Raw genomic sequence first — 16,165 nt, 5'->3', positions numbered from 1 at the left:
TTTCTTCCCAAATGAAATTACAAACGTACATAATTCTAGTCAAAGTAATTTGGTTTTTGATTAAAGTTTGGGTTTTGTTTTTGTTTTTTGGGGAGGATGAGAGCAGGAGAAAGAAGGAACATGCAGAGATTGGAACAAAATATCTGTACACTTCTAAATAAAGACCATTAGATGAGATCAGCTAAGAACATTTCTAAGGAAAGTTCTAGGGAAGGGGATAAAACACTTACCAGGAAGTAAAAGACATCAGAAGTTACAGTAACCAAATCAACATGGTACTCACATCAGAAAAGTCACAAAACAGAAAAAGTAAACCAATATGGATCCCAGCATACATTAAGAATTTAGATTATACAGACTGTAATAGATTATAAAGAAAGCAACAGAAAATAAATGAGAATGAACAGAATTTTTTAATAAATAGTCTGGGAAAAACTGGCTAGACATTTGGAAAAAATTGTTTCAGATCTTCCCTCACAAAACACACTTTCAAAATAAATTTCAGAGGAGTTATTGTTTAAGATAATTTTTAAAAACCTCTAAATGTGATAGGAATTTTTAAGCTTAAAATAAGCAATGGAAACCAAATGTGGGATATAAAAAAAATCAAACAGCAAAAAATATATTCTGTATAAATGCCATATTTCTAAAATCAATAAACAAGCAAAATACACACTATGTTAGATATAATGTTAGATATTACTTAGACATACACATAGAGATACATACACAGACACAATTATATAAAAAAACTATAAAGAATAGTAAGAGAATAATAAACCCAAAATTCAGGACAATTATATCTGGAGGATATAAGTGGGAAAAAACCACACAGGGATCTTCAACAGTATCATTGATACTGTAATTTGGGTTAATGTTATATTTAACTCTCGCTGGTATGACTTCATTGCTATACTTTATAATTTACATCTAACACAATACATTATATTCTGTTAATTTATCAAATACATCCTGTAAAATAGCAAAGGAAAATAGGGTTGAATTTGGCCAAATAAAATGTTAATATACGTATATCAAAAGGAACCCAAAATAACCAAACAAAAAAACAGCAAATCAATTAAAGCAAAACACAAACTGGGCAATAAGTGTACCAGAGTTAATATTGCTAATATATAAAAAGCTCAGTCAAATCAGTTTAAAAAAAAAATAAAAGATTGAGATACCACTAGGTATATGGACAAAATATAAAAATAAGGAATTTACCGCAGGAAAAACATGAATGATGGACATGTGGAAGGTGGATCTCGCTAGTAATAACCATGCATGTGAAAACATTCTTTTTGCTGATCAAATGGGCAAAGCTTTTAATAATTTACTATATTCCCAACAGTACTGATTAGCACAATTTTTCTGTAAAGGAACTTGGCAATATGCATCTGAGATTTTGGAAAAGTCATTCTCTCGGACCATTCTCTTGGAATGCCCATCTAGGACTCCAAAGAAATAAGACATTAGCAAGAGATGTGACACAGAGATATTCACCTAAGCACTGTTCACAGAAGAATAAAATTGGAAAAATATAAAGATCCAACAATACGAAAATTATCAGAACACTAATGACTTACCCTAAAAGTGGACTAATAACTACTTCAAAAATAATGTTATTTCTAATATGAGCCAGACACTGTGCTAAAAATCTATGTACAAAATTTAATTTGGTCCTGTTTACGATAAGTACTTTTATTATCTACACTGCAGATAAGGAAGCAGAAGCAATTAACTTGTTCAAAGGCAAACGGCCACACGGCAGCCAAAAATCAGCTGTTTTCTGGTACTCTTAAACACTGTCTTAAAAGACACTGGGAAAAACGCTTAAAATTTATTAAGGGAATAAGCCAAAAAACCAAACCCAGTGCTATCGAGTCGATTCCGACTCATAGCAACCCTATAGGACTAAGTAGAACTGCCCCCCCAGAGTTTCCAAGGAGTGCCTGGCGGATTCGAACTGCCGACTCTTTGGTTAGCACTACACCACCAGGGTTTCCATTAAGGGAATACAGGATGTAAAATTATATATTCAGTCTGTTCTCAACTATATTAAAAATGTATATTTTAAAAGGACTAACAAGAAAAAAAGAAACATTAATGTTTACGTATAATAGGGTTCATGTCTTCTTTGCAATTTTATATTTTCTAAATTGTCAACAATTTGATATTTTTATTAGTAAAAGACAGTAAGAGCATTTTTTACCTAACAAAATTAGAAATAAAGTGGCTTTTGAGGAAGAATCTGGCCCATTCTGCAGTACAGTCAGCACCCTCTCTGCTCACTAACGACACCTGCAAATCATACTCCAGTATTTTCACATAATTAATACTAAGACCGTACAATTTTAGCCCTGAAAATATTCCGGTTACGTGTTAAAATAAACACGTAATTTCTAAACTACCTAAAACAACTGAGAAAATTTTACCCCGGGTCATAGAAACTTAAGAAACAAAACTTAAGAATAAATATACCAGCTCTACGTGACAGTCGTCTAACCAGGCATTTCGTTCCGGGTAGGTATCTCACCCACCTTAAGCAGCTCCAGGCCTGCCCTGATGGCCTGATCCGTCGGAACGCCTTCATCTTCATCATCTGCTGTCCCATCAATTGATTTGTTCACTTGCTTAATAAGAGCACTAAAGGATGACAGAAAATAAAACAGACACTCGAACTGGCATTTATTAGCAATGTCTAACCCTAAGTATTTTATATATAGGTCACAGCCAAATCAAATGCAGATCTGATAGCTGTTTCACAAACATTACTACGAAACAAACAGTTATAATAAAATACTTTGAGAAGTTTTTAAAAACAGCATTTTCTCTTGTCCATTTAAATGTAGTCAAAAACGTAACTTGATTTGCTCTTTATTAATGCTATCTGTATTTTTATTATTGTCTTTTGTGTGGATAGTCTATGCCCAAACACATTAACGATAGGCTGTTTTTAATTATTTAAAATTCATTTTTAGTCCAGTAAGTAGAACAGTATACTGAAATAAAGGACAAGCGGCAACACCAAGCATTTTCAAAGTTTACTAAATATGACTTTATATGGGCCATCGTTGTCAAAGCCAGAAGCACACAGTTCTGCCCCTGAATGGTATAAAAATACCTAGGTAACCCCAAAAAATAACCATTGCCGTCGACTCAGACCCATAACAACCCTATAGGACAGAGCAGAACAGCCCCATAAGATTTCCAAGCCGCCGCTGGTGGATTTGAACTGCCAGCCTTTTGGTTGGCAGCCAAGCTCTTAGCCACTGCACCACCAGGGTTCCTGACTGACTCACAGTGACCCTATAGAAGTTTTTTAAGACTTGCCAAGCCCTAGCATCTTCACTGGTAAAACGAGGATTGAGCACAGTACCAAAGTCTCAGGCAGACTAACGGTAACATAAATAAAGCACAGAGGCTAGTACACTGCTTACACTCAGTAAATGTTAGCCATTACTTATTACTACTATTCATTAAAATCTTAAATAAATCAAATTGAGAACCAACAGGTCCTGAAATACAAAGGTGTGAACAAAGCATGAAGCTCTCCGTCTAGTGACAGAAGGAGAAAATGAGGCCAACAGATGCTACATGAAAGCCGTCACCAGGGCATAATACACAGACTACGAAGAAGGCCACGACACAAGGTGAAGGTCTTCAGCCAGGGCAGTCAGGAAAGGCCTCTCCAAATGGGCTCGGAGCCGAAGAACAAGGGCCAGTCGTACCAAAAAAACTGGGCGAAAACATTCCAAAGAGAAAGAATACCAAGTACAAGGACCTACAGGAGCATGGCCTGTTTAAAGAACTGGTAGACCCTGTGGGCTGGAGAGAAACAGCATGGGAAGAATGTAAAGGCTGAGACTGAAGAGATGAGTAGGAGTGAGGCCATGGGGAGCCTCGCAGGCCACGTGGTGACCACGCTGCAGTGAGGGGACCGGCCAGGAGATGACTGCTGCAGTACAGCAGACAGAAAGGTCGTGCAGACAAGGCAAGCAGTGGGGGTAGATGTGGTGGAGTCACTAGCAGAGGCTTACTATGGCAGTGAAGGAGTCCTGGTGGAGCAAGAGTTAAGCGCTCAGCTGCTAATGGAAAGGTCGGCGGATCGAACCCACCAGCCACTCCACGGGAGAAGAGACCTGGCAATCTGCTCCCGTAAAGATTTACAGCCTAGAACACCCTATGGGGCAGTTCTACTCTGCCCCATAGGGTCACTATGAGTCGCAGTCTATTCAATGGCACATAACCATACCACCACGATGGCAGTAATTCTCCCCACAAAGCACTAATCACTTTTTAACGTACTAGTAAGTTCATTGCATGTCTTCCCTACTAGATGGAGACCAGCAAATCCCAAGGGGCAAATCTGGCCAGTAGTCTGCTTTTGTAAAGAAAATATTAATTTATTAAATAACAATGAATGAGCTACACTCATTTATGTGCATGTTGCCAATGGCTGTAATGGCACAGCTGAGTAATTCTGACAGAGATATTACGGCCAGCAAAGCCTAAAATATTAACTATTTACAAGCTAACAAAAAGGAGTTTTTCCTGATATACTGGTAAAAGATAAAAACTACTCTTAGATTGACAATTTCTGACACAAATTGAACTTACCACTAAAACCAATCAAAAGAAAAGCTAAATATGTACAGATGTGTATCCAACAGCTAGTTTACTGCCCTATATACAGTAGGTAGAAACCCTGGTGGCATAGTGGTCAAGTGCTACAGCTGCTAACCAGAAGGTCGGCAGTTTCCAGGCACTCCTTGGAAACTCTATGGGGCAGTTCTACTCTATGCTATGGGGTCACTATGAGTCAGAATTGACTCAATGGCAACAGGTTTGATTATCTTTTTTTAAACACAGTAGGTGGAGCCCTGGTGGCACTGTAGTTAAATGCTCAGCTGCTAACCAAAAGACTGGCAATTTAAATCCACCAGCTGCCCCTTGGAAACCCTATGGGGCAGTTCTCCTCTGTCCTGTAGGGTCACTAGGAGTTGAAATTGACTTGTTGGCAACAGGTTTGGCTATGCAGCAGGCACTCAACGGTGTCTGACCGACTGAAGCTATGGCAGGATGATGACAGGACGGACAGTAACGAAGACTTCACAGTTTTACACACAAATACCTGATAGACTCGGCGTCTATGTGCACAGGGGCTATCCTCTCCAACAGAAACTTGATCATCTCGAGGAAAGGATTCGTAGGCTGCTTGGGGTTGCCCAACTTCTTAGTTATTTCACGCTGTAACACAGATTTTTAAAATGTTACCAAAAAGTGTTTAAACAAATCATCACCTTAAAATGTTAAGAATCTACAATTATTAGGACCGTGAAGTATCGCTGCTGGAATGAATGAATCAATATGAATTGATCAAGTCCAGAAAAACAGTAAAAATTTAGTATCTGAGAAAGGTAACATTTCAAGCAAATATGAAAAAGATTACTCAATAATTGTACTAAAATAGCTGGACACACATTTGGAATAAAAACAAAGTTAAATCCCCATCTCATACCTTATACCAAAAATATTTCAGAAGAATTTAAAAAATGCTTAAGAATAAAACTAAGGTCAGTGGATATACAAACTTCAGTAAGCAAAATTATCTGAGGGGCTTGCTAAAACCAGATTCCTGGACGTCACTCAAAAGGTTCAGATTTAGTTAATCCAGGGTGGGGCCAAGAAACATCTTTTTTTTTTTTAAAAAAAAAAAAAAAAGTCTCAGAAGAACTGTGGGCAAGAGCTCAAGAAATACTGATGTTAGTAAATATCTTCACTGACTTACAACAGAATTGGATTTTGTAAGCAAGACACCAAAGGCAAAAACCATGAAGAGAATTCTGATAGGTTCAGTTAGATAAAAATAGAAACTATGTCAGAAAGTGCCAAAAACAAAATGGAAGGGGAAACTACAACTGACAAGACATTATTTGCAACTTTATTAACAGATAATACTACAGAATGGGTAAAGACTGTAAACACATAATTCACACCAAAGAAATATAAATAGCCAATAAACCCAAGAAGAAAACAAAATGGTCAGATAACTATCAAACAAGAAATACAAATTCTAACAAAACAACTACGTTTTTGTTTGTTTATTTGGTTTGGGCTTGTTTCCAGCAATGACGACAACGATGTCAGTTGCCACTGAGTCGATTCTGACTCGGAGTGACCCCACGTGTGCAAAATAGAACTGCTCCACAGGGTTTTCAAGGCTGTGAACTTTTGGAAACAGTTAGCCAGGCCTGTCTTCCGAGGTGCCTCTGGGTGGGTTTGAACCACTAACCTTTCAGTTAGTAGTCGAGGGCTTAACTGTTTGTGCCACTGAGGGTCTCCTCAGCAATGATACTGGCCAATACTGTTATGTGTGAGGAAACGGTCACTTTTGTCACTGGTGATTAGTATAAAACTAGTTCAGCTGTGGAGAACAATTTGATAATACATACTAAAAGCCTTAAAAAATGAACCTTTAACCCATGCAACTGCACTTCTAGGAATTTCTCCTAAAAAATAAACAATCAATGCTATGTACAAATATTTTGCTATAAAGATATTACAGTGTTCTTTACAGTAATCAAAAACCAGGAAAAAATACTAACATCTAGCACAGTGGATTGTTCAATAAATTATAGTGTATATATTCAACAGTATTCTATGTAGCTATTAAATGTAACACTGCAAAAGACTAATTAATGAAAATTAAGTAAAATGTACAAAACTAGACATACAATATGATCTCATTTGGGAAAGGTATATACCGTAATACTAGCAGCACTTGTCTCTGCAGTGGGATAATCATTTATTCGCATGGTTGCTTTTGTGATTCCAAATACTTCACAATGAATATATTCTACGGGGTGGGGGGAGGGACAAAAAAGAGATTTGGGGCTTTTTCTTAAACATTAGCGCTTTTAATTTCTCTCCTTACCACACAACTTTCAGCCTGCTTGCAGGAGCATGTTGGACTAACAAGTACTTCTAGCTGTTTTCTTATTTTCTCATCATCTTCTAAGACCTGTGTGAATTTCTTCATAAAATCCTGAGCCTTACCAGGATCTGGCAAATTTCCTTAAAGTAAATTAAAACACAATTTTAAAATTTTCTCAAACTAATAAAAGGTAAACATTTTCCACTCCTTTTCTTACTTCAATTAAGAATCCTAACATACACATTCAGTTTAGTTTATTGAGAAAATAAATCTTCAATTATCTTTAATAATCAACTTCCACATATCTTGCAAGAAATATAACACAGGATTATTGTGAAGTTTTCCCCTATGGACAGAAGGACTAAATTGGCTATTTCTAAGTAACTCCTTATAATACTGAATGGCACTAAATGTCAACCTGAATAATACCAATTTCATTACTGTCCCCTTGAGCTTAATACATACCTTGCTGGAGATTAACCAAATAGTTTTACCTTTAAGCAACTATCTCCCTGTATTGTGTTGATTATTGTTAAATCAGTCCAGAGATAATTCACATACACAAGCCTGTTACATAAACGTCAGCCTCTGACATCTACTGAGCAACTTGGTTCAGTGTCACTGCTGGGTATGTCTTTACTACATGAGAGAGAATAAATGCTTATAGAATCAAAGATGATTTTTATACTACTGTACCAATGTGTCCATGTATCAAACCATTTCTGAAAGCTAACAAAATTTTAATACTAGCATCCTTTTTTCTGGCTATTGGTGCTACAGAGAACGAGACTAGGATACTTCCAACAACAGAGATAATACACAACTTTGGACTGTAATGAAAGTAGGAGAAATTCAACTGAGCCTTAAAATCCGGGTACAGTAAACACACCCTTCAAGGCTGCATGCAACCCTGAAAGTTCATTTTAAGTCTTGGGTACAGCAATCAATCACTAGGTGCAGCAAACATCAATGAATCCTCCTGACACTTGACTGTGGGCCCTTCCCATATTTCTATAATAAACATGTCTGCTGTAAAGACAGAACCACATCAGCCACGATCGCTCACAGAAGATCATCTAAACCTGTACCCAGCGAGCCTCTGAGGCCAACTGGGCACTGCTGGTACAGTGCTTTGCCAACTGGGTTCTGAACATCACCAGCTGTTCACTGGAGTTCAACTGGGTTCAGGAAAAGCTAGCATACTGAAGGCTGTAATAAGGTGTACCATTTAAGGAACAAATAAGAAGAGAGAGAGAAAAGGGAGGGAGGAAAGAGAAAGAAAACAAAACTCTAATTCAGCATCCTACAAAACTTAAATGACTAGGGAACCCTTTTTTTCTGACAATACTATTAACAGCGGCAGGACACTAGCATTCCTTAGAACAGAGTTTGGGAGATACTGTACTTCCAGGAAGGAAGAAAATGGATATAGGAGGGGAAAAAAAACAAGAAAGAAGGTGGGAGATGATCTATCTCCTTTAGGGGATAATGTCCACAGTAGCACAAAACTACTTGTTTTAAGTTATTCTAAGGGAGTGAAAACTAGCTTATGTTTAGCTGCCCTGGACTAAATGATTTATTTGGTCTTAAAAGCCTAAGCACCAAACCAAACCAAATCTGTTGCCATCAAGTGAGGTGCATCTCATGGTGAGCCCAAATCTGTTGCCATCAAGTGGAGTGCAACTGGTACAGCCCCATGTGTTACAGAGCAGAACTGCTCCGCCGGGTTTTCTTAGCTGTATTCTTTACGGAAACAACTTGCCAGGCCTTTCTTCCACGGAGCTGCTGCTGCTGGGTGGGTTTGAATTGCCAACTTTTAGGTTAGCAGCCGATCACAAACTGCTTGTGCCACCCAGTCTCCTTCCTGAAAACCCTACTCATGCTAAAATGCTTCTCACTTAATCTAAAACCCAACAGGTTAGGTTACTGCTTGTGTTCAGTGTCTCAGCATTACTTCCATATGTGTTTGTTAGCATCTCAGAAATCCACCCTACAATCTCCTCTTTACTACCAAGTGGAAGCTCAGCAGAGGCATTTTTCCGGGTGATCCTGTTTACCTCTCTGTCTACATACTGTACACAGTGGCCTCTGCGGTGGGAGGAGAAGCCAATGAACTGAAAGGCTGCAAATTTTCCCTGTTCCCACTCTGACTAAAGGCACTGTGCCACACAGTCCTTCCCTGTTTACTACTAAGTGTAATTAAATAACATTTTATTTGAAATCAAAGCAAATTAATATTTTTTCGAAGAAACTGTTTTGTAGTTACTAGGATATCCTGTAGATTCTGAATCTTGGTTCAGGGTAAAATTAACTTCAGACAGATTCCCCTGAGCGCAAGGAACATTAAAGTTCAGATGCAGTTTTGACAGTAACTGTATGGACAGTAAAACCCATGAAAGCTGGAACCTGTATAAGGCGGAAACCTGTCAGAGAAGGAAAACGCAAATACTTTCCACTAAAATGACAATAGAAACGTGGTAAGACTACACCCTGTCAAAGGTGGAAAACTTGCGAAACCCAGAAAAACAAGACAGTCCCATCAAGTTCCAGCTCTCAGTTTTCACTCTAACGATTTAAATTAAACCCAAAACCCAATGCCATCGAGTCGATTCCGACTCACAGCGACCCTATAGGACACAGTAGAACTGCCCCATAGAGTTTCCAAGGAGCGCCTGGTGGATTCGAACTGCCGACCATTTGGTTACCTGCCGTAGCACCTAACCACCACGCCATTGGAAACCCTGTTAATTCTCTGAAATCTATTTATAGAACAAATCCTTTTGTCTAGCTCTTGTTCATACAAGACACTAATAAAGGTGAAAAATTGTGTGTACTTTGCAATATAAATGAAAATCAGAAAAAGGGGGAAAGGTGAGGCTGAATGGTCTGGCAAAAGTCAGTCAAAAACACTTTAATCTTTTCCTATATTATCAGAGCCTAAAGCAGAACTACATGAAAAAAAACTACCAGAAAGGTTTCAGTTAAATCTTCAATTTATAAAGAATATTTAAAATAACTTACTTGTAATAACCATCACCTTTGAAAATATGGCCTTGACGCTGGCATCTGTCTGTAAATCACACAAAAATGCACAATTAAAATCCCCCTGGTGAGACGCCACGTCACGCTCTCAGAAAAGGAGACAAGCAGAGTCCCTGCCCTCAGCGCCAGGTGGCCTCCTCATCGGGCCATTTCACAGTTGCAGACGAAATGAACAGGAGGTAGGGGGACTCGGAGTCCGCTCTTATTCACCCTCTTTCGTCAGCCCCCAAACAAAAAAGAGGCCCCTTTTCCAGCAAGGAGACACTTTATCTTTCTTAAGCACTGAAAGAACAGAGCAACTACGTCTACCAACACAACAAAACATCCAGGAAATACAAGTTTTCAAGTTTTTATCCCTTATCTCAAACAGGAAGTTGACACTTAAGAATATGATTATGATTGCCTTGAGGCGTTCCTAAAATTTTTAAGCCTGAGCATTATAGGGCACAATCATGAAGCTCATGGGGAGGATGCTGGAGAAAAAAGACAAAAAAGGTGTCAACGAGCAGCTCTGTGCAAAATACTGAGGTAGTCTGTAAACATGCGGTGAAGGGGACAATTCAAAAAAATAAAGACAGGCTTTCCGTTGAGAAGGAGCTTGCTAAGAGGCAGCAAGAGGCAACAGTAAAATCCTACTGCGGTCAAGTTGGTCCGACTGATAGCAACCCTACAGGACAGAGCAGAAATGCCCGTTAACGGCCCTAGAGGACGGAGCAGAACTGCCCCATAGGGTTTCCGAGGCCGTAATCTTTACGGAAGCAGACTGTCACATCTTGCTCCTGCAGTGCAGCTGGTGGGTTCAAAACCGCCAACCTTTCAGTTAGCCACTGAGCGCTTTAACCACCGTGCCACCAGGGCTCCTCATAACAGAGTACAAGAATATATTTGAAATTTAAAGTATTTGGACAGATCTCTCCAGAAGCATTTAAGACTTCTGTCATCATTTTATTTTGGTGGAACGGGGTGGGCTGCCAGTTGATCCACATGAAAAATAACAAGAAACAGAACCAGCCAAGGTACAGTACTAGAAATTACAGTCACTTCTGTGTGATGCTGGTCAACGAATGAGTAGGAATCAACTTGATGGCAATGGGTGTATGTGTGGTGTGTGGTCAAATTAAACTAGTTAGCTATAGGAGAAGGGCTGAGCTGAGAATAAAAATGATTTTAATCAAACTGAGTAATGAAGAAAACAAAAAAACATTTACTGACTCTTCACCACCTAAGAGTGTTCCTGATCAAACAGAAACAGAAAGAAGTAAAAACACCCAACAGTTACGAAACACAGCTTGGTAGTGTTTGAGCTTCAACTCTGTAACGTCTACTACGATTCTCGGTATGAAGTGAATATGAAACAATCAGAGAGAAATTATTAATTCTTCTCACACTACCAGGTGCTGTCGAGCTGACTCCAAGTCACAGCAGCCCCATGCGTGTCAGAGCAGAACTGTGCTCCGTGGAGTTTCCAACGGCTGATTTTTGGGAAGTGGACTGCCAGAGCTTCTTTTTGGGGCACCTCTGGGTGGACTCGAACCTCCAACCTCTTGGTTAGTAGCCAAGCACATTAAATGTTTGTATCACGCAGGGACTCTTCCCACACTAGAATTCAAATTCGGGGTACTATTCTCTTCCATTCTATTTTCTCTTCAATCTCACCAGGTATGAATAAGAGTTCCCTCTTTCATGTGGACAACTTGGTAATTAGTTCAGGCCAAGCAGATGGAAAGCAGCACAAAGTAAAAGAGGACTAAACATTCTGATTTAATGGAGATTGTATTTTGTAATTTCACGGAAGACTGAGCAGAAAATTCATGAGACTCTCCCGACTTTTTTTTAACCAACAGGCAAGAGGAAGAAGATTCGACTAAATGAATTTGAAAATGGTCAAAAACAAAGTCCTACTTGCTTACATCTGACATGTCACGATGTTCAACACGACAAGCTTGCCTGACTTACACACTTTACCTGTTACCTGGCTGCTAGTATGACTATAATAATGCCTAAAATCAGGGATAATTTTATACTCAGGCATATAGAAATACCTCATATTCTTTCATTAAAACATCTTCATCTTTAGTGAGAGAAAGTAAATTAATATGGCTCTGGGATAGCAAACAAAGGCACCTTACTTATCCAGAGCTTATTCACTGAAAGACTTGCAAGTATAGGTTCCTAACGTTAACTGAGGTTTCCAATTCCCCCCCTCCCCGCCCGCTTGGCAGAAAAGGAAATACTAGAACCACAAATTTGTTTCAAGTCACTTACTATATGCGAAGACTTATTCTAGAAGGTTCGACATAGTCAATAATCATAGAAAAAAAGGTTAAACTATGTTCAAGAAACAGAGATCATTGCTAGCCTAACAAAACTACTACTCGGCCATCAGCTTTAATCAGACAAACAAGCGGAATGAAATGTATTATTACTTGCTATTTGGACGTTTAAAAAAAATAGTGAAAGTGTCACTACAAAAACCAATCAAGCGACTGGTATCATCTGGCTGATCCAGGGCACGTGGGGACGGGGACCTTCCCTCCTGAGGTGACACAGCGCTGCTCTACAGACTTCTGTCCTGGGACATGACGTGTGTGTGCTGGGGCAGGGAATGGGGAGGGGACGATTATGAACTGAAAAAGAAATACACAAAAATGCTGTACTGTTATCTCTGAAATGCAATTTAAAGTGACGAGGCGCGATGCTTTTTTAATGAATTATACCTCTTATCGCCTATATAATACAGCATTCTCAAAGAAAAGGAGGAAAAGAAAAAAAACAAAAAATTAGAATCATTCTAAAAGACCAAGAATAAAATATGACACATCCACTGGATAAACAGCACCATTAAAGTATGAGTATGAAGAGCACGTAATACTTAAAACCACCACAATAATTGCAAGTAAAAAACATCAAGACACCTGACTATAATTACATGATTACTGGAACTTTCTAAAAAAGCACAAGACTACTCAAATATGATGGGAGCATCTCAGGGTGGCAAGAGAAAAGTGTCATTTTGTTCTATTTTCTAGGTTCAAAAATACTGAATTATTGTCTCTATTGCTTTATTTTAAAACTGCCCCACCGCCCCCCCCCAAAAAAAAACCCTTAATTTTGAGTATATGGAAGCGTATTCTCTTTCCTGTGGGGCATCACCTTTTGCAGACACAGTAAACATGTTAAATCATCTATATCATAAGTTTCTCAAAAATTCAAGGGTTCTACGTTAGGGGTTATAGCTTAAAAATGTTCAACACAGAACTACTTGTTTAATACATAATAGCAATGGTAAATAAATATAACACGTGTGTTTTATAACACTTAACATCAAAGAAATTCTTTTCCTTTAAAACTTAACTTACTTTGGGTTGCTTAATTAAGTCAAGCAAATCCTTTACTTGATGTCGGAGCAGATTTTGACACTTCCACATTTCATTCAATGCTCTAGAAAACACAGACAGATAAATTTAAACAACAAAAAAGAACAAAAGCTCTTCTAGCATATTCCAACTATGTAACACTAAAAAAAAGCTCGTTACAAAGGGGATGACAGACGTGAGGCAAAATTCATAGGACTGCACAAGTGATGAGGCATGGAGGGGAGGAGGGTGTCCGAGGTAACAGGAACTACCACTTGAAGAAGGAGCTCTGGTGGCAAGTGGTTAAGCACTCAGCTGCTTTCTCCTGCTCCAAGGGATAAAGATGTAGCAGCCTGCTTCCTTAAAGATTACAGCCTTGGAAACCCTGCGGGTCAGTTCTACTCTGTCACTACGAGCCAGAATTGACTCGACTGACAGTGGGTTTTGGTTTATTACTTGAAGAGACAGCAGGATCAAAAGAGATTAATGGTTGCTGTTTTGCTTTATATAAAAATAAGGAAACTATCATTAAATGAACCGTGTTTGTAGGCTAAAGGGTAGGAATTAACAGGTGAGAGCAATTATAAACTTGAGAAATAAAGGAATAATTGATGGAATAAAGTCCAGTAGTAGGGGCAGTATGAAATGGTGCGAAAAACAGAAGAAAGTGAGTCATGAAAGAATGGGGGCACTTTTTCCTAAAAACAAGTATTATTATGTTTAAATTTTAAACTGTCTGGAATTATTTTTGTAAGAGCTTTTTTTTTTTATGGCAAAAATCCTGATGTCCTCCTAATAGTTCTATTATTCTCAGGAAGAATTTTAAATAGAAATTACACAGATTCTCAAGAAAATACAATAAAACTTGCAAAAGCCAGAATCTGTGTACGGGAGAAACCTGCAGAGAAGGAAAACTCGAGTATTTCCCACTAAATAGAAAACCACAGGAGAGTGGAAAGATTGAACGCTGTCAGAGGTGGACAACTTTCAAGACCTGGAAAAGCTTAGACAGTCCCATTGAGTTTTGGCTCTCACAGCTTTCACTGTACATGCAAATCATAAAGATAGAGAAGTTATAGAAAAAAAGAATCATACACATTTTAAAATTTAAAAAAGAAAGTTTCCAAACTGAAATCTTCTCATCATTTTGTTTTCCCTTATCTGCACTCCCCTGACCCTCTGGTCACCAAGTAACGAGGCACTGCCGTGGAACTGCACTGTGACCCGGAAACCATCAAACAATCCTTTTCTTCCGGTAGACAGTGAGCTGCTTGAATTTCTTCATTCTCCGCTTTAAAAATCTGTTTAAAACATACTTTCCTATTTTCTTAAGGAGATATTTTAGTTTAAACGTGGAAACTTAAACTCCTTTATAGTAGCCATTAGAAGGAAACGCTGGTGGTGTAGTGGTTAAGCGCTACGGTCGGTAGTTGGAATCCGCCAGGCGCTCCCTGGAAACGCTACAGGGCAGTTCTACTCTGTCCTATCGGGTGGCTATGAGTTGGAATCGACTCGGTGGCACTGGGTTTGGTTTGGTTTGGTTTTGGTTAGCCACTAGAAAATGGTACTGGCAAAGCAACAGTCTTGAGGCACTTTGATGTTAGCAGTTAAATTTTAAACAGCTGTGCTTAACTATTTCCAAATTACCAAAGTCCCATAAAAAGCTTAATTAGCATAATTTAAGTGTAAAAACTTAAAACAAAATGATCATTCTCCAGAGGACTGTAAAATCTAACACCTAGGTAGGACTTAAGTAATTAAAATAATAATTTTCAAAGAAATAGTCATCGATGAAACTACTTCCGAACTCCAAGGCCGAATGTATCCTCTCTTCTACGCTCTTTATCATTAATTACACCTTCCGAAACGCCTGGGTTTTGAAACCTGCCTTCACTTAAAGTGGGAATGATTTTACCTTTTTATTGTTACTATATTAAAGATGAAATCTCAAAGCCGTTATAAACTACTATGACTGTAGCTTAAATCAAAAAGTAATGACAACTAAGAATTCTATCATAACTTAGTTTAGGGGGTCGTCCTCCTAGGAAACACTGCTTTGGCCAGAAACACTTTGGTCCAAGTGCCTGGGAAGTCGACATTCAACTTGTCCTTTCCGTTTATTGCCTTTCTAAATATCACTTCCAAATGGAGAGGAGTGGATGTGTGTGTTTGCGGGGAGAGGCAGGGTGGTTCTACTAGTAGAAATATAAATACAAGAAGACAACTTAATCTATGATTATTCAGATGTGCAAAAATATTGTGTTGCTTCTTGCATCCTACCCCTTCTTTCTGAATCTAATTTCCATTTATTTTACCGTTAGTGACCAGATCTGTCACTAAATAAATGCGAGAAATACGACTGGAGCCTGGATTCTCCATGTGTGTTTTACACAGCATTTTAAATCATGTCCTTTACTCAAGCAGTACGTCCCTCACTAGGGCTTCTCCTTGTTATTGTGGCAAGAGTTTGCACCAACTGAGAAGAACCCCTGCCACCACTGGGTCTCAGTTGGGGACCTGCCCAAATGTTGACAAGCACCTCTCCTTCAACCCACTGCTCCAGGTGAGCAAACGGCCCACAGACGCAGAAGTGCACAAGTATCTGGATGGGAGCCTGCTCGACGAAGGAGGTCACAGCCAGGACAGCTCACACCGCCTCCTCCTCTGGCCACTACTAGGGGACCTGGGAAACCCATGGGAGGCGGATATACACACCATGGCTAGAGAGTATGCAAACCCGCCACTAGTCTCTTTTTTCAATAGTCCAGATATGTGATTAACTTGGGTACTTATCCAAAGGCTGGTCCACATCAAAAACAATTTGAAGAAT

General features: G+C 38.9%; 1 protein-coding gene across 9 annotated transcripts in view; it reads right to left on the bottom strand.

The window, feature by feature from the left end:
* PDS5B (PDS5 cohesin associated factor B) overlaps positions 1–16,165 on the bottom strand; it is a 201,112-nt gene that overhangs the window by 72,139 nt on the left and 112,808 nt on the right. For all 9 annotated transcript variants that reach the window (XM_049853418.1, XM_049853416.1, XM_049853415.1 and 6 more), the window contains 5 exons: positions 13,339–13,420; positions 9,959–10,007; positions 6,938–7,077; positions 5,135–5,250; positions 2,541–2,646 (listed from right to left, as the gene is read on the bottom strand). In XM_049853418.1, coding sequence (XP_049709375.1) covers positions 2,541–2,646; positions 5,135–5,250; positions 6,938–7,077; positions 9,959–10,007; positions 13,339–13,420 — 493 coding nt within the window. The remainder of the gene's footprint in view (positions 1–2,540; positions 2,647–5,134; positions 5,251–6,937; positions 7,078–9,958; positions 10,008–13,338; positions 13,421–16,165) is intronic.

Source organism: Elephas maximus, chromosome 14 (assembly GCF_024166365.1).
Source record: "Elephas maximus indicus isolate mEleMax1 chromosome 14, mEleMax1 primary haplotype, whole genome shotgun sequence".
NCBI classification, from domain to species: Eukaryota; Metazoa; Chordata; class Mammalia; order Proboscidea; family Elephantidae; genus Elephas; species Elephas maximus.
The sequence above is the reverse complement of the archived record's forward strand: the minus strand, read 5'-3'. Positions and strand labels throughout refer to the sequence as shown.